The 27,178-nt window shown below is 44.0% G+C and overlaps 1 protein-coding gene across 1 annotated transcript in view; it reads right to left on the bottom strand.

The window, feature by feature from the left end:
* Positions 1 to 11,626: 11,626 nt before the first annotated feature.
* LOC147881156 (sister chromatid cohesion 1 protein 4-like) overlaps positions 11,627 to 27,178 on the bottom strand; it is a 60,735-nt gene continuing 45,183 nt past the window's right edge. The window contains exons 9-13 of the mRNA XM_087370180.1: positions 16,307 to 16,899; positions 16,160 to 16,193; positions 12,307 to 12,391; positions 12,023 to 12,161; positions 11,627 to 11,831 (exon numbers count right to left, since the gene is read on the bottom strand). Coding sequence (XP_087226306.1) covers positions 11,733 to 11,831; positions 12,023 to 12,161; positions 12,307 to 12,391; positions 16,160 to 16,193; positions 16,307 to 16,899 — 950 coding nt within the window. The 3' untranslated portion in view covers positions 11,627 to 11,732. The remainder of the gene's footprint in view (positions 11,832 to 12,022; positions 12,162 to 12,306; positions 12,392 to 16,159; positions 16,194 to 16,306; positions 16,900 to 27,178) is intronic.

Genomic DNA, 27,178 nt, shown 5'->3' with positions numbered 1-27,178 from the left:
ACCTGCACCACAAAATTCTTCCTCTGTCGCTCACCAACTCAATCGGACAACTAAACCGACAGAACACATCCTTGTATAAACACTTGGTTGTAGAGCATGCGGCGTTGTCCTCTAGTGGCCAAGCTTCCACCCACTTGGTGCAATAATCTGTGGCTGCCAACACATAAAAATTTCGAGTTTGGGCATCTGCAGGCTTGAAAGGACCCATGAAGTCCAAACCCCATTTCTAGAAAGGCCCCAAAGGAAGCACTGGTTGCATCAACATGCGGTCCTAGTCCTAACTGTTGGCATAGATCGCATTGTAGTGCGAATCGGTGGGCATCCTTTTGTAGTATCGGCCACAACCCTGCTTGCAGTACCTTCTTGGCTATAATAGCTCCTACAGAGTGACCACCTGCCACTCTGCAATGCACCTTGGCGAGGACCGCTGCTTGCTCCTGCAAAAGCACACACCGGACCAGAACATTTGTCAAGTGCCTGTGGTAGAGTTGACTGACCCCACCACCTCAAATTTGCGGCTTCTGAGTGCTAACCGCTTTCGTTGATCCCGATCCCCGGACATCATGAAGTGCATCATCTTATACCACAACATTACCAGCCCCTCTAATGGCTCCGCAACGGCCACCAAAACAACATTTAGGTCCACATCTAGGAGCTCATCTTCAATGCTGGTTATAGGCTCCCCTATTTCTAGGTGTGATAGGTAGTCTGCCACCATGTGCTGGGATCCTGGTCTATGTACCACCTCAAAATCATACTTCTGCAAAACAGGATCATCCATCTGGCCAGCAGTCCTTCAATCAAGTTCTACTGCTAGACCAAGTATAGCAACACCGAATGATCAACATGAAAAGTAAAACATCACCCCAATAGGTAGTGGCGGAACTTCTTCACAGGAAACACCATCCCCAGGCCTTCACATTTTGGTTACTGTGAGTAATTCCACTCTGCCAATGATAGTCTGCGACTTATATAATAAACTGGTTGGAACCACCCTGCCTCGTCTTGCTACATCAGAACACTTCCAATTGCTCGATCCGAGGCATCTATGAGCAGATGAAAGGTTTTCTCCCACAAGTTACATTCAAGTTTGTGGTAATCCACACAAATCCACAGCTTCTTGTTTTTCTTGGGCAAAATCACAATCGAAGAAATCCACTCCGGATCCTCGATTGGTGCAATTAATACCACCTATAGTAGCCTCTCTAGTTCCTTCTTAACCTGCTTAGCACATGCGAATTCATGCAGTAACGGTGCATTTTGGTATTCACAGCGTCTTTCTTCAAGTTAACCCGATGCTGGTAAAACTTTGGGTCTAGCCCCCGCATATCGGAATAGTCCCATGCAAGCACGTCCGCAAACTTGATCAGTAGGGACACCTATTCCTTCCTAAATTCCTCTTCTAGAAGTGTGGTGATCTTCATGAGCTTGGAACTCCCATCGGCACCTAGGAACACCATCTCCAAGGTGTCTTCCTATATACGCATTACCCCCATCATTTGCTCCTCGAATTCCCTCTCATGTTCCAGGACATCTTTCATATCTAGATCCGCAGACAATAGGTCTTCCATAGATTGCAGTTGCGGTTGTGGTGACGGTCCCTGGTTCTAGCTAGCAGTGTTGTGCCAAAATTTCCATGACATTGGCTGTAAATAGTGGTACAAATTCTAGATTGTTGCATAGAAACTCCTCTTGTTCATCGTCCTTGAGGCCATCCGCCATGTTCACTATTTCAGCCATGATTGGTTGCACTGCTCCCTCGAGCGCATTGACCACCCCCATTGGCATGCGGACCTTGTGTCTACCCCATCGCACCGATAGTGTATTGAGGGCCCAATTTCGCTTCACGTTTGCCTATCGTAACCACGATCATTCCAAAAGGAGACTGTACTCCGACCGCAGTGCCTCCATGCTAAGCACGATGAAGGAAACAATGAAGTCGATTATGTCAACCTCCATGCACACGTCTTGCAGCATGCCCAAAGGGCGTACTCTTTGTTGATCATCCCATTCAAACCAAAAATGGCACCAGCATTCCAGCGCAGTTGTTTGCATGTCCGTAGGGTAATGATCTTCACCCCAGATCCACCATCAACTAGTACTTGTGAAAAGCTTCGTCCATTGATACTCGTGGAGATAACTGGTATCCGCATGTCGATGAGGGATACGGCTGCAACTTGCAAGCACTGATGCGGTATGAAAGGCATCCACCTCTGATACCGGTGAGACTCTGATTAGCATCTGTAGGAGTCTCTTATGAAATTGCGGCACCAACTGCAGCAATCGTCCCAATGAGATTTGAATGGGCACCTCAAGAAGGCCATCCACATGATCTTCGTTCCTCTGGGCTAGAACTCGCCATTCCGACTACATGGTTGCCTTTGTTGTACCTCCGGAGCTTGGTTCCAGAATCACCTTGGGACTTTTGCTATGTCCTCTTGTGTGGCTTGATTCTTGCATGACTGCTAGATGTGGCACCTCTTCAAACTGGACTTTGCAAACTTTTTGCTCTCGATGTGTAGCTGTCGGCTTATGCTCCGTTGGGGTCGCTTCTTGGACCCACTCGAGCACCTGTTGATGCACCGCCTCTTGCACAGGCCGTTGAAGTAACGCAAGCTTGTTCCCAACCTTGGTCTCTGCATCACTCTGCCTGATCGAGTTACCACATTTACCTCTGGTGCAAAGGCTGGGTCATCCTCCATGATTTGTACCATAGTTGTGTTGGGCATCTTCCCCGCCATCTTCTGACATTTATGCTAGCGATCCCATTCTTGAGCCTCAAGGCACTCATTCCACCATTGAGTGATGAGTCACCTAGGCAGAAGAAGCACGTCTTCACTTGCGGACCTCTTTGTCCGCCACCTCATCCATGATCGTGACCCACTCCACCGCCCCCTAGGGCTTGAGGTTGTTCTTGAACTTTTACAGTACTAGCTTGCTGCGCATATGCCGCAGGGCTCTATAGTAGGTCGTTATGGCCATCGAGGTTGTCCCAGTGCGCAAGGGCCTCGTCCATTGTAGCTACATTGCTCCGTTATGTGTGTATTAGTCCGATAGATCACACACCATTGCTAATTCATTACGCACTCCATTCTGGAATGCCTCGGATTCCTACAGTCTACATACCAAAAGTCTGCACTTAGATGCTTCGTTGGAGTGACTTGCGGACACTACGGAGTTTCCCTTCCCTCCTTTCAAGGTTTTTTTGGGCTTCTTAACCTCCTCCGCCTCCAACTCATCACTGCTTTCTTCTGATGAACTTTCTGCCAATCTATCCTCGTCTGACTCTTCATCACTATCCCTTTGTTTTTCCCTTGAAGATTGCTTTTTGGTTTTGCCCTTACTCTTGGATGATTGTCTCTGCTTCGCCGTTCCCCCTTGTAAGGTTCCACCAGCTCGGATTGCCTACTGACCAAGTCGTTCAAGGGTAATGTGACCTTGTCCATCGTTGCCACTGCAGTCTGCACATCCTTGGCTAGACCACTGATGAAATAATCATTCAACACCTCCACCTGCCAGTCGTTGAGTCACTAGAACCCTTTGCAAAAGATGGCAGTACTAAGCTATGTAGTCTTCCACGCCTTGATCACCTTGTCGCAAGATGCTCAGCCCCTCTAGCATCTGCAGAATCATTTTCTCCTGACGAAATCACCACAAAAAAGCGATCTTGATTTCATCGTTATCCTGGAAATGGTCCAAGGCATACTCCGCCAACCAATGTGATGCTTTAGCCTCGAATGTGGACTCAAAGACTGCCATCTTTTTCACTAGATCCACCACACTAGGCATGTTGAGAGTGTAAATTTTATCAAACTGACGAATGTGGGCATCCGGATCATCACAAGTCTTCCCTTGGAATTTTGTATACTTCACATTAGCTGCTATGCTGATATTACGACTGGATTGGCCAAAAAGATGTGGACAATCGGTGCCTATAGCATTGGTCCCCTAGTTGCCATTGCCGCTTATGGAGTAAAGAATAAACCACAAACCACCGACGAAATGCCACCCAGTGTTGGTGAAGATGGCTCCCTTAACACACGTCAACCCCATGGAAAGGGCTGCACCGCATCGTTCGCACTCAGACTGCGGATGGGCGATGAGCAGGGCTCCCACGCATTCTCTTGCGGGCTGCTCTGACACGAACTGGGCACCACCATGTCCGAGTACGCCACCACCAGCATCTTGCGGAGTTCACTGAACATCTCGATCCATATGGAAGTCTTCGTCTACCAAGAGAGACCGTCTAGGCCGACTGGACAACCTCGTTGATGGTACTAGAGGATCCGGAGGTCCTTGTGACCTTATTCACATTCATGCCATGGGTTAGTACCACAATTCAATGACTGAGATGATCAATCCCCGCATGAAGTATCCAACTTGATGAACCAATTCGTTTGCAAAACGGAGATCACCAAAACAAGTGTGTTGGGGTAGTGTATTCACCGGCAACAAGATCCTCGATCACATGTTGAGTTGTTGTCGTCTTCGGACGACGAGCGCTTACAAGTCCGCTAATGAACCCTCATGGGCATGTCACATACCGTCCCTCCCAGCAATGTATGAAAAATCTAGACGCACACCCCACATGTATGAAAAATCTAGAGTTGATCATGGCCCTAAGCCGCAGGTGTTACGGGAAGTAGATAATGTGCATACTCACACACATGAGACACAGAGTATGCTGAAAAGAAGAATGAAGAAATAGTGTATGCAATGCTGACACGAATGGTGCGCCATAAGGCTCGACGCACACCCCACATGTATGAAAAATTCTAAGTTAATCGTTGTAATCGCCAATGCGAACGCCCTAAGCTGCAGGTGCTACAGGAAGTAGATAATGTGCATACTCACACACACGAGACACGAAGTATGCGAGAAAAGAAGTCTGAAGACACTATGTACCCGGATTTGTGAAATGCATAATGATTAAGAGACACTTGGTCCCAAGGATATACAATGTATGCGGTTGCAATCGCTGATTGAAGGGTTGCGACCACTTGCGCCCCTTGGAATCGGTGCCAACCCCACAGGCTGTGCTAACCACACAGGCTATCAATGCCTTAACAAAATGCATGACAACTCTCATAGGAGTCACAAAGACGGAGTTGCAGGAGGTCCTAGCAAGAATATCGGTGGACAGTCAAAACAAACATTCGAGGATTGAGAGTAGTGCCACGGCCTTGTCATCAATACCCCATGCAAAGATTGATGAGAGAAAAAGCTACATCAATGTTTGTACAGAGGGTTACAACGAAAGAGATGCATAATAAATTATAAGTTGATGACATTGTCAATATTTATGATGTAATGTTTTTAATTCAAATATTTTCAAAAAATATTGCTAATCAAATTATTACAACTTTCGGGATGTTATTGAAGTTGATGATTTTGCATTGCAACATGTGGGTCGAGGTGGTAGCATCGGTGTAGACTCTTCACTTGGACATTACATGGGGATATTGTGATGACTTCGGTTTACCAAAAACATTGTAAATACAAATGGAGATCTAATATACACTTTTTTTCCCATGGTGATGTTAATTTGCAATGACATTAGCTTTTATTGTGATAGATTTTTCTTCACATTTTGTGTAAACAATTTGTATGCAAAATGTGTTTCAATATTTTGTATATAAGAAATTCCATGTTTTTTGTGAAATGCGATGCTTGAGGTGATAATTAACTTAATGATAAGTGCACATTCCAAGCAGATCCTATTAACAACATAAAAGGCATTCTAAATCATCATCTAATTGATAATGTGGGAGGCTACATTAACTCAACCTAGAGTTTGCAATTACAGTTCCCAAAGTGTAGCATTAACAAGAGGTTATTCTAAGGGCAACAAGAGAGCATCTGGACAAGCCTGCCATACCCATAGGTAGGGAAGTTTTCATGAAAGACTGAATTTAACAGTTCCATCTTGAACAGTTAGTGGGCTTCGTGTAAAGCAGTGGTAAGCTTTTGCTTTTTTTTGGAGTCGGGGTAAACTTACATGATCTTCCTCATTTGCTCCAAAAGCTCCAAAATATACATATTGTCCTCATCTAGAAAATAGAAAAATATTTAAACATCATATACATCGGCATCATCTGCAAAGTATACACCTTGTAGGGTTCTATGCTAGTTTTTAAATTTAAAAAACAAATTAAAAATGGCTAGTATTGGCCATATGCGCACGGGTGCACAAATCAGCTAGATGGCATAACCATCTGGTCGATTTGCATGCCTGCGTGCACATGGCCAATCTTGACTTTTGTTTTTTTTTAAATAAATGCCTTGTAGGTGCTCTATGCTAGTGTCTAAATTTCTAAAAATTTTAAAAATGGCCAGGATTGGCCATGTGCGTGTGGGCGCGCTAATTGGCCCTGGTCGTATTGCACACCCATGCGCACCTAGCTAATCTCTATGCTAGAGTTAAAAAATGTCAAGGATTGGCCATGTGCGTGTTGGTGTGCGAATCAACCAGACGACGTTGCCGTCTGATCGTATTGCATGCCCGCCTACACTTAGCCAATCCTAGCTGCTTCTTTTTTTTTAATAAATGCCTTGTAGGTGCTCTATGCCAGTGTTTAAATGTTTTTTAAAAATAAAAAATGGCTAGAATTGGCCATGTGCGCATGGGCATGCAAATCGTCTGTCTGGCCGTATTGTGCGTCTGCACGCAAATGGCCAATTTTTGCCATTTTTTAAAACAAAAGGGTTTTTTGCTCTATGCTAGTGTTAGAAGAAAAGTTTAATTAGAACTTATTTATTTTCTTTTTAAATATATATTCAAGTGTTACAACACACAAAAAATTAAAGAGAAACAAAGATCACAATTCATCATTTACTCAAAAGATAAACTACAAATAACCAATATTATTCATGAGAACCAACACAATTCATCATTTACTCAAAACAACAAGAAATCTGGTACAACCAGCTTTGGTGTCCAAATATTACAACCTCAAATATTACAAGATGGTTTTCAAAACCATTTATAGCCTAAAGGTTGGATGGTGGCCTCTGATCCACCTAGCCAGCTGCATATCTTTGGCCATGATCGTAACCGCATGGATGGCACACAAGTTAGTGTCCTCAAGAAGGGATACCACAACCATTTTGCATGCCTGTTGTAGAGCTGATAGTGCAAGAGATTGAATCCGCATGCCATCTTTGTACCCTTGCATGATCTCCTTTACTAATCAAGCAAATGGAGCTCTCTTAATCAAATGCTCCGCGCTTTCTGATACTTCTTGATCTCGAACAAAGCCTTCATGCTAGGCTTTCTGTGGCGTCGCCCTCTACGGGTCCTCCACCTCCACCTCCACCTCCACCTCCATCACCTTTACCGCCTTCTCCTCCACCACCTCTGCCTCTTCCAAGAGTAGCTCTCTTCTGTTTGGTATTAACTTGTTTGTCAAGCATATGGAAATCTGTAGTTTAATTCCGGCCATGGTGGGTGTTGCCGCTGCTCAAGTTGGCGTCGCCTTGTCTCCTGGGCCAATTGAAATTGTTTGGAAGTTCTTGTTGAAGGGGCGGAACTCATTCAAAGAATGCAATGATTGAAGTCTTTGGATCAGCTTAGACACATTCATTACCTCCAATTATTGGTTGGTGTATACGAGAAGAGGATCACAATAGAAGCACTTTCTCTCTCTCTCTTCTTCTTCTTGTCTTCATGTGAAGAGTTCGCTTCGTCAATTTTGGGCTTGTCTTTACCAACCTTGCCCTTGCCTTTGCTCCTGTCCTAAGCTATCAGGGCCTTGTCATCCTTATCCATACCGTCGTTATTCTTTTCCCGATCCCTGTATTGAGCATCGAGAGAGATAAGGTGGACTCCATTGAAGCTGTGTGCTTGCTTGAGAAGCACTTTCCCTCACCCTTTGCATCACACCAAGGAGACGTGCATTCAAATAATTTTGGTAGCCACTTGGACATCAATTCGTGCTTTCTGATCAACACGTCAGACATCCCCAAGGCTCCTTTGCATTTTGGTATCTTCATCAATTCCCAAGATGTATAATGTAGCTTCCTTCTACCTTCTTCTGCCCATAGAAATTGATCTCCATCCAATATGATTTTTAAAAATGCCATATAGACAGAACATAAACCTTGGCTGCAACAAGAGCATGCAGAATGAGCACCGCTCTTAGCATTCCATCCCATGGTCATTCTATCCCACCAACTAAGGCACTTCTTAATCTCCACAGGACCACTCAAACGTCTGCTTGAGACTAAGGGTCTTTTACACAATGAGGCCCCGCCCGCCAGACACTCCACACAACCAATGGGAATATAGAAAACCCATGGAAGGCACTCGAGGATTTACATACCACCCACTACACTCTCCTCCTTATGTCCTACTTGGTTGCCATGTCAAGCCCAAAATCTGCCCATGTATGTGCAGCAGAGGTTGGCTACCATTGATGGGCCCCCATTATTCCAATCAGGGGTTATTTTCTTGCCAATAGAACCCAATAAATGGGAAGTTCTTTTTTTTTTGGTGTTCGGGCAAGGGCAAGCAATGTATGTGTAAAGGCTCTGCCCATGACACCCTGCCCATCCCATTTTTTAACTGCCCCAACAATGTACACTTTTTTGGCAGTGTATAAAAACCCTAATTCCTAGCCCCATCGATAACATGTAATTGTGCCCCTTCCCACCCACTTTATGGAAAAGCATCATCCCAATTCCAACTCCAGCTTCGATCTCAAGCAACTTGGTCCATCTGGGCACACAACCTAAAGCTTCACAAAATGCATTTAAAACCTCAAAACAGATTAGCCACCTTCTGCTAACTCTCCTCTGAAAATGCGACCGAATCGTCAACAAAAGCTAGACACAAAGGTGCTTACGTGAAGGCAATAACAACAATGAGAGATGACCTTCAGTTTTATTAAAATCACAATGTCTAATTTAGTGTTAGGACTGAATGGAGCATGAAAAGTTCTTGGTGTGCGTCTACAATGGGTTGGTTGTACTAGTTTGCACGAGGACACAAATCAGGTGGAGTCTGTTTGGTGGAGTCATCCTATTATGAAGGATTAGCAACCTTTAGCCCTTGACTTTATAGCAAGCTAGAGCTAGTCATTCCCAATAGGTTGATTTGTGGAATTTTAGAGTGGCCAACTAGAAGCTGCTACAAATTGCTTACGCTAAACCAACCAAGGGTGCTCTTTTGGCAAAAGTGATGTAGGGTATTTTGCCTAAGTGGCCTACAAGTGTGATCCCTTCTCTGGGTTGACGCAAAAGGCAATGGAGGAATAATGGGAATATGCTTCATACTAAAGGGTTCTACTATAGATGTATATACGACGACGACACTACTAGGGAGACTCGATGCAAAGTGGGGGGGGCTACATAAAGGCATGTCCCAATGAACTAAGCGTTGCAGAGGTGTGTGGAGAGGCTATGTAGATGGTAAGATAAAATTTATAGCCTGGAAGGTGATGGTTGTCTACCTGTGCAAGGGAAGATGGCTAGATGGATGCATATTAGCCCCCTTTATGTCCTGTGCAAAATCTTGATGTACATATTTTGGGCATGTCCTATGGTACATAGGATTTGGCAGTGCTTGGGGAAGGGGGTGAAGAGTTCAAAATTGATGTTGGGTTTTTTGAGAGAGCTAAGTTGGAGGACAACACTTATAGGTGACACTGAGTTCATTCCCACTGTGGTGGCAATTTGGCTTTTAAACTGTGTTAAAAATAGTAAGAGGTTTTAGGAATAAACTAGTCTTTGGTGGAAAGTCTCGAGTCTACTTGGGGACCTTGATCTTAGACTCGGGGACCTTGATCTGATAATGGCTACCAAAGACTCCCTTAGGAGTGTTTCCCTCCACCACTTGGGGAGTTCTTTACTCATGGGTTGAAGCTTGCTTTTAAAATAGCATCCACTATAAACAAAAAACCCATTTTCAATTGGCCTTTCTTTTGTATGAACAAAAAGCCCATTTTCAATTGGCCTTTCTTTCGTAAGGGTTTTTTTTTTTTGCCCAACCGTCCCAGTAATAAGTGTTGGCATTTTCCTTCATAAAAAGAAAGACCGGAAAGAAAAAACCTTGAAGGCTTGAACGTCAAGACCTCCATAATTGTTTTGGCAAAAGCCTAGTTTGCATCTTATCAAATGTCTTTCTTGGGGGGCCTTTTCCCACCTACCCATGATGCTATGCATAAAGTTGTGAACTAGAAATTTCAGATCTTGTTTTGAATACAATAATAGTGCGTCTTCACATTATGATGTCCATGGTTTGAGCTCACAATTAGAATGGATTATTCATTTCAAGGGCATTCAAAAGAGCACCCATCTTGTATAGTTTCTACTTGGTCTTCAAAAACATGCAACAAAAAACTTGATAAAAGTAGCATTCCTGCTGTCCACCTTTAATTTAAACCTTTCATTTCTATATTTTAACTTCTTTTCCTTTACTACCTATTTTTGGGGATTAAATTTCCAAGCATCTTTAACATGCCGTTTATAAATTTGTAAGTAGAACCCCTTGAATCCCGATGGGATGCACATGTCGACTAAAATATCTAGCAAAAATCTTGATCAAAGTAACATACCCACTCTTCACCTTTAAGTTAAACCCTTATAGTCTATATTTCAACTTGTTTTCTTTCACCAAAAGGTCTTCTAAGTACTTATTTCGAGTGGTTTAAATTTCCAAGCATCTTGGGATTTAAATCACAATGGGAAGCCACACTTTGGCTAAAACACTTAACTAGTCCTCTCTTTTTTAGGGGGGGAGTTAGGGGGGAGGGGTTTGCAAGTTGAAAGTGTGCAAGTTGAGAAAGTGGCAACAATGCCGCAGGGTTTGACTCAGGACCCCCCTCCCAAAACACACGTTTTTAGTGTTGGCTTTAACTAGTGGAATAGGACCGCCCTCCGAAAACACACGTTTTTAGTGTTGGCTTAACTAGGCCTTTAATCATTTAGCCGGAGGAAAGAGGTGCTCAGCGCTTCCCTTAGGGTGTTTACACACTCCGCCAACCGTGGGCACGCTCAAGGATGATCGACGGGCAAGATTTGCCTGCCCATGTCCAGCCCACAGCCCAGATGCATTCAATGCATTCAATGCACCATCTCTACTTCAAACTTGTATCTCTTATCTTCACCCTTCGTACCTTTCTTTACCTGTGCTGCATGGCCCCGACGTCAAGGATGTCAACATGGGAGAATTCCCAGCTGCGAATTCAAGTCAGCTTTTCTATTCCAGCACCTGATGTAACACATTTCATTGTCATGTCTGATCATCCCTTCACAGTGGTTTTTAAAATCCTGTCCTTCTGTCGTACCTTTAACGTTTCAATGCTAAACGGCTAGAAGATGTGCAGGTCAGTCCCAACCAAATCTTATTGAATTATCAAGAAAGGGTTTTTAGAAGAGCCAAGCTTTATAGAATATTTTAAAACATGGCCACAGGAAAGACTTCAAGACTCGTTCAGACACATGCCGAGGATGGAGAGCGGACCAGGAACCCTTGGATATCAATATCTACAACTGAAATCACCTTGTACACTTACTATGCTACCCTGTATACAAAATCTAATACTACCATAGCTACCTGAATTAACGTGTAAATCAGAAGCCCTCCCCCCCCCCCCTTCCCACTTTTTTTTTTTCGACTACAATCCTACACACAAAACGATGCAGGTTTTTTTGAATTACAACAAATTTACATTAGTTGACTCCCATTTATCCAAAAATGCCTTGATCGCAAACAAATAACCATGCTACAGCTTTTAGAAGGCAGCCTTCATCAAGAGTTGTGTGGGCAACAGATGTACGTCTGAAAAACAAGCATCTTGCTCCACCTGAAGGTAATCCTTTGTCTTCAGCACCTAAGATACACATGGGAATCAGAGTTAGACTTGGACAGCCTATAATCTGCACTATTTTTTTCAAAGCCAGACAAAAGTATGCAGACGTAGACATGACATTTACAACCCATACATTTTATCAAGACAGCAAAGATTTTGTAGACCCAAGGCTTTTTTGCAATGCAGAAACAGCAATAGAATATAGAAATCACCAGAGTCTCAAAAAACATGCGAGCTGCTTCTCTTTTCGCCCTTCCCAAAAGCAATTTCTCCAAGCTTAATTCAGGGACCTGATCTATGCCTGGCTTCCTGACAGCCTCGAATTTCTCCTTTAAATATAGTGCAACTGCCCTGCAAGAGGCAGTTGCACCTCAAGACATGTAAATATCGAATGCTTTTGAACTTAGGACAAGCGCCTTGCAACAAAATGCAAATAACTGTGTAACAGGTGGAAAGCCCAGACTAGTCTTCTATATCGTCTAGACGTAGAGGTCACCTGGTCCGAGATGACCACCCACTGTTATCTTCCAAAATCTTTCCCATCTGTTCGTAGTCTTTGTCAGCCTCGTTTGCATCTCCCTCTGTTCCTTAGTAACAGTGCGATGAAGACTATAATTAGACTCTCTCTCTCATAGTCAGAAATACAAAAAGAGGGCAAAAATGTATACATCGGAAATGAGGAAGTTAATATTACAGAAAAGAGCAAAGTGGCATAGGGACTCCAAACCCTCAGGATCAAAGTAAGGAACGTGGATGGCCTTTAAACAAAACCCTCGCAATGAACGAGGAGATATCTGAAACTGACATAATCTTAATACTGGAAACATGGGAGCACGAAGGACATGATCTCCCAGGAATACAAGGATTTTCAAGAAAATCCCAGAAGTACAAGGAGCACAAAGGACATGATCTCCCAGAAGTACACGGATTTTCAATATGGAACCCAAAAAACCCCATAGGAGGACATGGAAATGGCTCTAAATATTTTCGCCATGAGCATTCCCCTGTTGTATGCTTACAAGCCCCTTACCCTCCACCTGGACAAACATTGAGACCAAACATGCAACTGAATTCAACATTAATGCACATAAAGGAAACATACTTTGGTTATTCATTCCTCCGTTGTTGCAGCATCCTCTAGATCATCATCTAAATGAACCTCTACGTAGATACTAGTCAGTGTCAACAATCTCCTCATACTCCGTCTCAAAGTGGACACACTCATCTTCATCCCTCCTACCCAACACATCTCTATCCCTAGAAGACATCTGTCTCTTGGACATCCCAAATATGGAGCCTTGGTTAGTATTTATAAGCCTAGCTCTACTGGTATTGATTTCTAACTCTCAATCCATGCCTCAATAGCCAGATTTACTTAAAGCCTAGCTTTCCAGGACACTTTTGCTTTTCTCTTGGATCATTTTTATATCCAATGTCTAAAACTCAGCTCTTAGGTCGATCCAGGCCCTTGATTAGACTACGTCCTAACCCTTGCCCTAACCCTTGCCCATATTAATACTAGTTTAGCCTAGTATTAATCCTGACCATAGCCAACACTAGTTTAGAATATTCCGGAACCCTTGATCTATCCAGATCTTAAGTTCATCTCATCCAATCAGTTAAGTCCAGGTTAATCCTAGTAGGGACTAGCACATAGTCAGCTTAGAAAATCTCTGTAAGCCTCCACTACGAATTGTGTTCCTTGCTCCTAAATATCCTCCAATCTCTTGTGGGAGATACCAAAAGGCTTTTTGAGGGCTTGAAGAAGAGGAGCTCAGCATCTATGAGCTCTAAGAAGAAGAAGAATAATAGGAGAGTTAAGACTGAAAGGACTGAAGAATAGCAGCTCATAATGTGAAATCAGAAGATTCGAAGAAGGTGGTTCAGGGTAATTTAGGCATTCTAAGATCTTCATGCAGAAGAACGCTTTTAGTTAACTTTAGTTAGGAATGAGCCCTTCTAAGAACAAGTTACCACAAAAGCAAGCACCCAAGCAATTCAATTGCCTTCACCGACCCATCCATGAGCAAGTGGACCAAAGAAAAGGGAAAATTCTTGAAAAGATACAAATTGCATGGAGAAGATGTGAAAAAGACTTGAAACACATGTTAATGAAGCCTTGGGACAGAACTAGGGATAAGCCAACTCTATTTTTGTTCAATGTGCATGGTACTCATAATACTATTTCACCAAAGATGGCGAACATCTTGAGATTTTTCATGCTTTGGATCATAGTACCAATGCTACTGATGCATTCTCTGTGATCGGCCATGGGGCGTATTTTGTGTCTGGTTCAGTCCAATTTGAAACATTTACTATATCTTCTTTTGGCTGTATATCTCTTTGGTACTATCTGTATACTTTAGCAACACTTGTGTGTACTTAAAAGAGAGAGGTTTGATTTACGCATTGTGTAATTCTTGGGCATATTGCTCTGCTGTGGAAGTTTTAGCCACAGCGAGAAACATCCATATATTATTCCAACATGGTATCAGAGCATTGAGCGAGATTCACAAGTGCATGTTGCTTGCAAGAGAGGACCTTTGTGTGAAAGAAAGTGACTCAATTCAAGAAAGTGCAAATTTGAGATTAGCTCCGACGTTGAAGTTCAAGTACCTTTGCAACAAGGAAGGTGACCAAGATTCAGACAAGTGTGCCTTTGTCAAGTAGGGATTGCAGATTTTGTATCAGCTTCTTTGGTTTTAGGTCTATTCTAGGATCTTCATTCCAATGGCTACATGGATGCCGATCCCAAACTTCGGAGAGGCGAGTAAACTAAAGGTGAAGCTATGAAGCCACATGGTGAAGGTGTCGAAGGTGGTGAGGGGCTGACCCTACTTGTCCTCGATGCCACGCAGTAGTTGAGTCAATTCAGCATTGCCTCTGGGAATACAGATAGGCAAGGACGATCTAGAAGGGTGTTGCTAGGATTTTTAGCATATTTCATAGAGCATCCTTCTTCATACAGTCTGTGGAGTCTTGTTCTCTCCAGAAATTTTCCTTCACTCCTTTCAGAGCTGCTCATGCCGTGGTGGACACATCATGGGGGATTTTGGCTAGCATTGCAGCTTGGCATATTTGGCGGGCCAGATGTAGAGGTGATGGAGGGTTCCCAGGTTCACCCTTCCCAATCTATGGCCAGTATATGGACTGATACTATATACACATTGGTGGCCATCTAGGAGAGCATGCACGGATCCTCCAGCGCAGCTACAGCCAAGAGAGGTATTTTTTCAGAGTTTGGAGAGGATCTCCTTTCTTCTCTGAGTCTCCTTCAGGGTTGAGGTGGCACTTTCAGCCTCCACCTTGGATTTTTGTTAGCTCGTTTTGAGCAGGTTTTTTCTCATGCATAGCATGATGTACTCCCGCATTAGAGCTTGCTCTTGCGGTTTTCATTCATACTTAATGAAGTAAACTTTTTGAAAAAAAAGAAGAAGGTATATGGACTTCTATTTAGAAGCCGAGCTTTTCATGTGCAAACTGTAAAAATTGAAATGTTGAAGGTGTCACAGATATCTGGAAACAGATGTTTTTTCCCCGAGAAAAGGACTCCTATCTGTATGTGCAAACTGCAAGAATTGAAGCGTTGAAGTTGCATTTGTACAAGATGTACAAATTATTGCTGATTTCCTAGATCTAGTACAGTAGATGGGCTGAGATCAGTGCTTCTTCATACTAGTTCTTGGTTCAGTTTTCAGTTTGGGATATTTTGCAGAGTTGTTACACACTTCTACAAGAGGAATCTATTTTGGAACTATATGATACCTCTTCTTTTTAAACAAAGAACCATTTGTCATGCCTATTAAGCTGTAGCCTATAGATTTTGTCAAGATTGTCCTGTTCAGTGAGTCATATCAGCTTTGTCTCTCCTATTTGGAATGAAGGATAGAAATATACCAAGGTGTATGCTTGATGAGGGATGTTGGAACGCATTCAAACCCCATCTGCTTTGTGTTTTGTATGATTGTATTATTTCCTTTCATGTGTATGATTGTGTTATTTCTAAAGCCTATACTCTCGGTTTGTGTTTCGTATTTCTAAAGTCTTTTTGACACTTCTAAATCCTGTAAGAACAACATTGATGCATAAATATAGTTGGTAATGCCACTCCCTCATTCAGAATGCACCATAGGATGTACTGCATTATTTGGAAAACCACTTCACACTGCATGTTGCGCTACCAGACAACCCCTTTAATTCATTGAACTGCAAATGAGAACAGACTCCCATGGTGTCTCTATACTAGACATTCATAGGGCATACTCCAGGTTTCCAAAGAGCCTTTATTTACTAAATTTTCATTTGGAAAAAGCTAAAAGCTGAGAACCCATGAAAATAGTAACACTGACCTGTTTCCCTGGAGTCAGCAAGGAAATTGAGTCCCTGTTTGAGAAACGATAATATCAGTTTTAGATGAAATTGAATGAGCTGTTGACTTTTAAGTTTACTTTAACTTCTAGTATTGTCATAGAAATTGCTTCAAGTACTGGGCATACTTGAGACTCAGAAACTTGAACAGAGTCGCTAGATGTCTCTACAACTGGCCCTGGAGGAAAGCCATCTGGCTGATATTCTACAGTAACCTCTAGATTTACAGGTCCATTTTCCATGTCTCTCTCTTGCAAAGCTTCTGTTTCCTGCAAAGGGGCTGCTTCTGCAAGCTTTTTTGCACTGTTTTCCAATTCTACACTGTCAATCACAACTTCTGCATGATCAACAGGAAGATGAAGGTCTGGTAATGAGGGCTCTTGTAGCTGGGCTTCATCAGAAATGCCAACTGCTACTTCTCTTGAAGAATCATCTTTCTGTGGACTCTTTTCTGCTGTTGTAGGAGATTCCCTTTCAGGAGTCACAGGAGATTCCCTTTCAGGAGTCACAGGAGATCCCCTTTCTAGATCACGGGTAGTAACTTCCTCATGCGGTGGTTCCAAATCAAGATCAGCACGCCTCGTGTCATCCACACCTTCTGTGATATCTTCATCCATTTGGCCTTCTCCTGTCCCATTTTCAAATCTTGAATCCTTCACAGGCAGCTTTAATTTGCTGCTGAAAATGAGATTATAAGTGCCTTTCAGCTCACTGCAAAGACCTGCACAGTATTAAATCTCTGGTAAGTACTGCACATTAATACATGATTCACTTTTCTGAGTAGTAGTTTTATTTTCTCAAGGATTGGAGTGCTCCCATTACAGAAATGAGAAAGTATAACACGTACTAAAGACAAGTATTGTAAAGCATTGAGACAAGCTAGAATTGCCAAACTTTTCCAGAGTACAAAATCTGCAATTTGAAGCATTAAAAATGAGCCTACAGAAAACTGTCATAAATCAGCAAAGAGACTCGTGCTCTCTCTGCCATGGTAGCAATACCTCCGTGCAATTCCAGCATCCTTTTGGTGGAAATATTTCTCATCACCATTTTAGACCAGTGCACATGAGGGGTATGCATGCAAGCAAGGGATAGTGAGAACTTGCAAGATGGTTTCGATACGAGCAAATATGATATCCGTCGAAGACCAAAATACTGAAATCCAAGATAAACATCATACAAAATCATGCAAAAAAGAAACCAGGCTGTAGTAACTAATAAGGAGAGTGGAAATGCCGCAAAGGCTTTGTGGTAGTATACATTAAAATAAACCGTGGCCATGGTCACACTTTGAAAGATGCTCTCTTGGCCACAATGACATATGAGGAGTTGTGAATTTTGCGCCAAGTGGCCATGATGGTGTGAATAATGTCCTCCCAAAGAATGGAAAGTGACTAAGAGGCCACAGCCTAAGTCCCAACTATAGCCTCTGTGCAACTAAATCGCCATATCTGACATCTAAAGTCTTATCTTTTCCATGCAAGTGAGATTGACAATGATCTCCTAGGCCGAATCTATAGATGGAGAATGAAGCCTAGAGATAGAGACTGATACTACATCTAAGGTGATAAGCTGAGGGATGAGTCCTGATTACAGCCTTGTTTAAATCTGCTCCCTTGTAAAACACACAAGGTCCTGACTGTGTAAGCTAGGCATTTGAAGTATGAACTGGTCAATTCCAATGCTATGAAACACATATCCGCCCCAAAAGTGTTGTCTCCAAGTGTTGACCAGGAGTCCTCGATGCCGAAAGAGGAGAAAAACATGGAAATTGGTCTCTCTTGGTAGAGTCGCATCCAAAAGTGAGTCTACATGGATGTGCTCTCTAAGTAGAAATCCTTTGCAAGCTCTGAATCTATGACTGTCTAGTAAGAACGATCACGATTAATCATGTCATGACTCCAAGCTATATCTTTGGAGATCTTCATGGAAGCATACAAGCTCAACCTAAGTTTACATAGGAAACCTAGAAAGAAACAAATTCGTATCCTTGTTTTTGTGTTTGTGTTAGCATTGGCGTCTCTTTTATGTTCTATAGATAGCTTCTCTCTAATGGATCTGACCAATGTTTGGACTGCAATGGTGCCTTACGGTCAGATCTAGGAAAATTTTCAGAATCACATATAGGATGAGATTCATGTATATGGTACCTTACGGTCAAATCTAGGGAATTTCTCAGGATCATATATAGGACGAGATATAGCTTTCTACACAAAGACCCATGAGAGCCCAGAGCATCATTTGCTTGTAGTCAGTGGATACAACATACTGGGATGAGACAGGTAGAGTGCATCGGGAAGAGGGGCGGTACAATAGAGATCATCTCTCACCTAGATGATCTCTGTCGAGAGGCATGGCACACATTCTAGATTTCTTCGGATTTGAATTTGATGCATTTCTCAATAGGACCTCTTCATTGTAGTATACTATTTTCCCTCCCTAGACCTCACACTTCGCTAGAGATCTCTGCCGTGAGGAGGATGAGACTTCACTGAACGCAGCCCTACATCGGCCTTGATGATGATCTAGAGTTTCTAGGCTGTGTGGGGATGCTGCTGAGCGAGCAGAAGCACATTAGTAATCCGTTGTTTGACAACATGGTGTATACTGCAAGTGAAGGAAGAGGACAATGCGTGACAATCGAAAATGCAATTATTGTGGGAAAGATGGTCATATAGAAAGATTCTGCTATACAAAACAGCGAGATGAGATACTGAAGCAAGAGAAAGGTAAAGCACTTACAGCGGATAGCAAGGAGGACAAGCAGGACACAACTATGCTGGTCCAAGCAGATCATCTGAGTGATCAAGAGTGGGCATTTTAATTCCGGTAGGGCAGTATCGACTGCCACGCTCTTTGTGAGCAATTGTTGGTAAGGTTCTTTGTAGACATGTTGTAGTTGTTTTGGTTCTTTGTGAATCCGATGTGAGTTGCTCTTTGTGAGCGCAAGTATTTTGTTTGTCCCTCATTGTAGAAACAAAGTGGAGACAGCTTGTGAGCACAAGTGAGCAAGAGTGCACACACAAGAAAGCTCCAATAGAAATGTTCAAATGACAATAGAAATGTTCAAATTAAACAATACAAGTACTTGGCATATATAGTACCCAAGTACTACTAGGGTTCACTTTATGCCTACAACATCATATCTTTGTAATGTCTTACAAATCCCCCCTCAAAGATATGGCTGAAAGTACCCTGGAAACGTCTCAGGTGTACCCTGCAGTACCTAAAGTACCAGATGGATATGCAACCTATGGGAGTACATGAAAACAATGTCATTGTGAATCACTTCACAACCCCCCTTGACATTGTGAGAATGTCTATGATCCCCAAGCCATGTCGATATCGTAAGAAACGATCCGTTGACAGGGCTTCGGTGAAGATATCCGCCACATCGTCCTCAGATGGACAATAGATGAGATCAGTGAAGCCATCATACATACAATCCCGTACATAATGATAATGATTTTCAATGTGTTTCATGCGAGCATGAAAGACAAGATTGTTGGCTATGGCAATGCAACTCTGGCTACTTGTATTGTTTCATTTGAACATTTCTATTGGAGCTTTCTTTTGTGTGCACTCTTGCTCACTTATGTTCACAACCTGTCTCCACCTTGTTCCTACATTTGGTATCAGAGCACTTCCGTCTCTAGAGCCCATTCCCGCGCTTGCTTCCAGACACCCGCAAGCTTGGTGCTCCAGTGCGCGTTCCTGGTTCTCACATTCAGCTCTCTAGCTTTCGTTTGAGGTAGCTCCAACAGTCCAACGGCTGTTGTTTGAGCTTTTGAGATCCGATTTCGACGTTTGTCAAAATTTCTGAGCTACCCACATACAAACAAGCCTGTCCCGCACCATTTCAGGCAAGGAAAAAAAAATATTTTTTGCTTTTTGTCCGTACAATCCATACGGATCTGTCCATATAGTTGTGCGACAGTGCTAGGAGTACGTAGAACTTGTCGGAACCTGATTTCGAGTCCGTACGACTTGTTAGAAGGCGATTCGAGCAATTTTCGATTGTTTTTCGACGTTTTTGCTCAGATCTGGACCCTTTTCAACTCCAACCTCTCTCGGGTGTGTTCCAGCAGCTCCAGGCATCTCCATACTTCTCCAGGGTCTTCTCTACACATGTATTGTATTCAGAAGTACTCCTGACAGCTTCATTCAGCTCCAAACAACTCACTTCAGCTCCTTTGTCATCTCCAGCTTGCCCACACAGTCAGTGGAGTGTTTTGCAGGTGGTTCGGGCCAAGGTGCACTTTCAGTAAGTGTTTTGAGCTATACATTTCGCTTTGGGACTGTTTTTGCAGCCCATACTCCTGCACTCTCAGGTGCATTTGCAGTTACTCTACAGTTGTGGATGCCTTTGAGCTTCGTTGGATGCATTTGAGCACTCATGGGTGCGCTATTTCAGATTTGGGTTGTGCATTTTCAGTTGGGATTGCACTTCAGATTGCAACAGAGTGCAGTGATTGGTTGATGCCATTTTTGCAATCATTGGATGCATTTGAGCACTCGTGGGTGCGCTATTTCAGATTTGGGTTGTGCATTTTTAGTTTGGGATTGCACTTCAGATTGCAGCAGAGTGCAGTGATTGGTTGATGCCATTCTTGCAGTGATTGCATTGTGTAGTCAGTGGCATTTCAGAGCAGCCAGTCGTACTTTGCATTTGCAGCAAGCATTTGTTTGGGATTTGCATGCACATTTGCAGCCAGTTACACTTTTGGGACTTGCAGTTCTTTTTGCAGGTACATTTGCAGCTTGTGGGTATCCCATTTTACATCATGTCGACTCTTTTAGACAGTTTTGGCAATTTGTCCGAGGGTGACAAGCTAGATGGACCAAACTATGCCTTGTGGTCATTCATGCTTAAGAACATCTTGGTTGGTAAGGGCTTGTGGGATATTATTAGTGGGGATGAGGTGAGGCCAACAGGCTCATCTACATCCAACACAGCTTCTTCGAGTCAGACTTCAGGCAGACAGCAGACTGCTACAGCCCCTCTGTTAGTCCCATAGCATGGACGGAGGAGCAGAATAAGTTTGACCGCCGCAGTGCCCAAGCGATGTTTTTGATTGCCACAAATGCGAAGAGGCACATTATGACGACTATCAAGTCGTGCAAGGATGCAAAGACAGCATGGGAAAGATTGGCAAACATGTATCATGTTAAGAATGAGGCAAGGGCCATTGCCTTGACAAATCCGCTCAAGGATCTCAACATGCAGGAAGGCCACACCATCACTGATCATATTGCCAAGATCACTGGTCTACGTGATCAGCTCGCAAGTATTGATGAGGAAATAGAAGACAAGAAGCTCGTCTCTATTACTCTCAATAGCTTAGCCCCCTCATATGGCACATTCGTCACTTCACTGACCATTGTTCTTACAGCCGTCCCACTCTCGTTCTATGAGTTAGTTGGGCTTTTGTTGCAGGAAGAGGAGAGATGCTCAAATTTTGCCCAAGCCTCTCGTCAGGGTGAGCAAGCGCTTGCCATGGGTGGAAAGGGAAAATTCCAGAAAAAGTTTGAGCCAAAACACAGCCATACAACTTAGCCCAAGGACGCACTAATTAGTCGTCGTGATCAATCAAGTGATTGGACCATCATCAAGCTCGCGTGTTGATAGATAAGCCAATGCATGGTAAGACACATGGTTCACAACTTTGTGTCTTCAGCAAAGTTGTAGAGGACCTTGAGTACTACAAATTTTGTTTTACATCATTGCAATCTAAGTTTTCTGTGAAAAGTTACAGCCCTTGCAAGAAGTAACGAAATTTGTTTCTGCGCGCACATTTTGTTCTGGAGCTCAATGATTTGACAGCCCAAGCATGATGCAACCAACTCAACGTGGAGATGTCCATCCTCTTCATCATTGACCTCTGCTCCAGCCTGCCGTTTCCTCCTTCTGCCTGACATTCTCTTGCAGCTGCTGCCCGCAAGTTGGTGCCCGTATTCTGTCTGCCATTTCTTCCTCTCCTACATCTCCATTGTGCCCGCCATTTATTTTCCCTTTTGCCCACAATTTCTCCCATTTCTTCCTCAACCCTCCATTTCTCCCTCAACTCGCTTGTGCCCTTTATTCTATCCATCACTCTTCTCTCTCCTAGGTGCCAGCTTTATGGGTTTGCTTTCCACCAACTCTCTCCTTGTGGACAAATTCAAGGGGGACGGATTTCCCACATGGCAAACAAGAGTGCAACTCCTCATCATGAAGGAGAATGTTTGGGATGCAATCAAAGATGATGAAGCACTTGAGGCATCAACGGAGCTTCAAACACGAAAGATTTGGAAGCAACACAATTCGAGAGCCATCGCAATCATCGGGCTTTGCCTAGATGATTCATTGATTCATCACATCAACTTCAAGTCCAAGGCAAAGGAGATCACCAACTTTAAGGTATTTCTGAAAATGCAATTTTATAAGCTGAAAATGGAAGAGTCTGATACCTTGAGTGCGCATATAGCAAAAATTCAATCTTTAGTTCAACAACTCTCCAATTTGAAGTGTTGCCCGGATGACGAGGACAAAATGGTTGTCCTAATGACAAGTATGGAAGGGATTTCTCGCTTTGAGAATGCCCTTGAAGTACTTCGCATTGCATCGACTACATTTGCAGATATGGTGTCTCTTTTGCTTGAAAAGGATCGCCGCAACAAAGAATCTCCATCCTATTCAGCGGATACTACACAGGCACTTGCCTCTACCAGCTCAGCACGAGGAAAGACATTCAAGCCATTCAAGTGCACTTATTGCAACAAGCTTGGTCATACGGAGGACAGGTGTTACCAGAAGCTTGCTCAACAACAATCGAAGGATCATGCCAGTTTGGTGGCATCTGCCACTAGTAATGATGCAGACGAAGATGACCCGCCGACACAGGATCATGCTCTTACAGTCTGTCTCCCGCATCTGCCCTGGGGGTGTTTTACAAAAATGAATGCAATAAATCATGTGTGTTGAGTCAATAAAGGTCCTCTGCCTTGGATAGTCCTCCTAAAATGATGTATTTCTTTTATATTTTTGGAGTGTGGCTCCATGTTCCTCATTAGTCTTTGGAGCCAGGTGGGGATGTACTGTGGGAGCCATGTGTTTTTGGCTTTGATAGGTCTATTTGTTGATGCATTGGTCTCCTAGACCTCTAAGTTGATCATGCATCCATGCATGATGAGCCTCTGAGCCATGCTAGATGAGATTTCTATGTTACGCTCACTAGCCTCTGAGCCATGCTCACTTGCCTCTGAGATTGTGTGGAAGCCATGTCTAGTTCTAGACCGGCATGCATAGTTTTGATGACCATCAGTCATGTTCTGTTCTTGGTTACATTCCAATAGTCCCTCACCTTTCCTCCATGGGGGGGTGTTAGGAAATGGAGTTAATTTGAGTGAGTTTTAGTGTGTTCTAGAGTAGTACTATACTACTTTATATCCTAGAGTGTCATGTGTCACTATGGGACTTATCCCATATACATTTGACACTTAGAGTGTGTGTGCCTATCCTATAAAGGCATTGTACTTTCATTGTCATTTTCATCAAGCCTCATGCCTTATTTCAAATGACCACATCATGCTACAGCGACCCGATGGGTCTTTCTTCCGCCAGAGATTTGAGGTTGCAGGTCGGCAGGACCAGTGCAGGATTTGCAGATCCTTGGGGCACTTCGCCAGAGATTGCCCAAAGAAGAAAAAGAGGCCCAGAAAGCAACAAGCTCGTACTAGCTTACGACAGAGAGCAGGAGCAGGACCTACCGCTCCACAAGCACTGCCTCAGACACGGGCTCCCCCCCTGCTAAGGCTACTCGAGTCCCTCCTGCACCCCGCACCACCTCTAGCCCACGGTGGGTTTTGGTCGCGGTTAGGCCCTCTACTTCAGATCACACCTCCACCGCTTCGGAGGCTACCCCCTTGGAGCCTCGGGAGGAGACTAGTGTTCAGGAGCCTTGTTCGACTTCACCCCAAGATCAGGCTGTACCTTCCTCAGCAGCCCAGGTTGTTGGCACCTCATCCGCAGCACTTCTTGATCAGCACTCAATACAGGTGCCTCTTTCTATGGATAGAGAGAAGGGGGTCCTACATTCTCTCCCTGCTTCGGTAAGAATCCTTCGTACCCCCTCCCCAGGACTGGCTCAACGGAACTCCTTTTCCGCTCTAGAGGACCTCTCTGACCTCCCAGATGATGATTTTGTACCTTCCACTTTCGGAGAGCCAGTTATTGGCATCCCTTTTGAGAGATCTTTCTCTCTCTCACTTGTGGACTTTCCTCCCCTTAGACCTCGTGTGTATGGCAGGAGGTCAGCTCCGGTGGAGGGTTCTTTTTCCGCCACCAGGTCGGCTAAGGTATTCCAGCCCGCTTCCTCCCGCCGATGAGGATAGCCAGTTGGAATATATAGGGATTGGGTGGCATCCCTCATCGCCGTCGCATACAGTTGATCGGGAATCAACTCCATCCAGGTGTTTCAGGTGGTTCCCTAGACATTCTTTTTCTTCAGGAACACAAACTGGATGTCAGAGATTGCTCCAAATCAGGTCAGCTGCTTTCAAGCTGGACTTTTTGGCTTCCTGTACATGCATATCAGTTTCAGATTCCATTCTCCCTCTAGTCATTGGACACGTAACCATAACCCCCTCTAGGGCCCAGTGGGTTTTACTTCTGATTGACGGACGTAAGGTTGGCTTCCTCAACCTCTATGCTCCGAACAACAGAGGGGACCGTGTTCTATTTTGGAAAGAGTTGCTCTCGTGGGCTGACATTGTAGATTCGTGGATTATTGAAGGTGACTTCAACATGGTTGCAGCACCTTCTGATAAGCAAGGGGGCACAGAAGGTGGTATTCATTCGCTCGGGAGAGCAGCTTGGGATGCCTTCTTGTTCAGATTCAGTAGCAGAGATGTTTGGTCAGATGATGCATTTCATGTTCAATCTCAGTGACTTTTGTTTTCATGGTCGAACCATAGGGAGCAGATGCCTACTATCCATGCCCGGATTGACAGATTTTATGTGGATGACTGGGCTCTTAATAGAGGGGGGACAATTTGCATTGCACCTGGTGTTTCCACTTTCGATCATTTTTCGGTAGTTTTGTCCATCTCAGAGCCCCATTTGAGAGGACGGTCTCACAGTATCAGGATCCCCGATGCCTTATACACGGATGAGACTCTCACTGAGGCAGTCTTGGAGATCTGGGTTTCTCACATGCAAGGGGGGGGTGGCCGGTCCTTCACATGTGGCCACAGCACTTGCCAATATCAGCGACTTTTATCACTCCGTTGCTAGTGCTCGGCGAGGTGAGGTACTCAGGCGGGAGATTGGTATCTGTCGGCAGTTAGCAGCCTTGTAGAGGGAGGAGCAGAAACAACCATCAGATGCTTGAATACAGGAGCGCCTTGCTACGGCAAGGGCTCACTTGCAGACATTGCTTGATCAGAGAGCAGAGTATGCCTTCCATGCACGGGAGTCCTTTTGGATACAAATGGGAGGGAGAGTCAATAAACACTTTTTCTTTACACTTGGTCCCAGACATAGTAGAGAGAGTGGCAAGCAGCTTATTGACTCTGACGGCGTTTTGCAGTCTCATCCGGATACCGTCATGCACTTAGCGATAGATTTCTATGCCTCTCTTCTTTCCGCAGATCCTGACACACAGGCCAGAGATGTGGCTAGAGATGAAATTTGACGGAGTTTACCTGTGCTGGTCACACCAGAGATGATATGGTCACTTGATGCACGCTTTACCAACATAGAGTTCAAATCTGCTCTCTCCGCCCTTCATAAGGGCAAATGCCCTGGTTCTGGTGGTCATACTCCTTTTTTTACAACCTTTTGGAATAGGATAGGTAATCATATTACTTCAGCCCTGCAGGGCATTTGGGACTGGGGTGAGATGCCTGAATCATTGACCGAGAGACTCATACACCTTATCCCGAAAGGTGGCAACAAGAATTTTGTATCCCATTGGAGACCCATCACTCTTTTGGGAACTCTATACAAAATCCTTGCCAAGGCGATCAGCATCTAATTGCAGCCCCTTCTTCCAAACCTCATCCATGATACTCAGACAGGCTTTGTGCATGGCAGGAGCATATTTGATAATATATTTTCCTTTTGGGAAGCCACAGAGTGGGCTATGCAGAGCGGGCAGAGGCTGGCAGTTCTACTCCTGGACTTTAAGAAAGCCTATGACAGAGTAGATTGGGGTTTTCTTGAGGGCACTCTTCTACGATTTGGATTTTCAGATGCATGGATTAGAGGGGTGGCCTCCCTTTACAGATCAGCCCACAGCCAGGTTTTGATTGGAGGGGTAAGGGGTGACAGGTTTCAGATTTCCAGATCAGCTTGTCAGGGATGCCCTTTGGCCCCCTTCCTCTTTCTTTTTGTGGCAGAAGCTATGAGTATCTTCCTTAGATCTCAGGCTGAGCTTTATGGATTGAGATTGCCCTTGAGACAGGAGTAGGAGCTTCTTGACTGTGAGTTGGCTGATGACACTGCTATTTTTATTGAGGCCTCTTCGCAGTCACTTGATTCTTTCCGGACAGCCTTGGATATTTTTTGCTGAGCTGCAGGGGCACACATTAACTGGCATAAATCCTTTGGCTTTTGGATCAATGTGAGGACACTCCAGGCTGGGGAGTTGACATTGGATTTTCTTGGATTCAGAGGGGTGTTCCTGTCATATATTTGGGATGCCAGGTAGGATTGGGCATCTCTCCAGCACAACAGTTTGCCCCAGTACTAGAAAGTATAAGAAAAAAGCTCCTTTTTTGGAGCTCAGTCAAACTCGACCTTGCCTCTAGAGTTGTGGTAGTGAACCAGGTTCTCTTGGCCATTGCCTAATTTGTGTGTTCTTGCTGGTGCCGGTCTAGGGATTGCATCACTCAGCTCATTAGACCAGTCAAGAATTTTTTATGGAGTGGACTTGATGGCACGGCAGATGTTGCGGCAAGGGTGGCCTGGGAGACCATTATTCTCCCTACATGGGAAGGGGGTCTTAATATCATTGACC

The sequence above is a fragment of the Dipteris shenzhenensis genome, chromosome 31 (genome assembly GCF_047967505.1).
Source record: "Dipteris shenzhenensis isolate YYH24624 ecotype China chromosome 31, Dip_SZ_1.0, whole genome shotgun sequence".
Classification (NCBI taxonomy): domain Eukaryota; kingdom Viridiplantae; phylum Streptophyta; class Polypodiopsida; order Gleicheniales; family Dipteridaceae; genus Dipteris; species Dipteris shenzhenensis.
The sequence above is the reverse complement of the archived record's forward strand: the minus strand, read 5'-3'. Positions and strand labels throughout refer to the sequence as shown.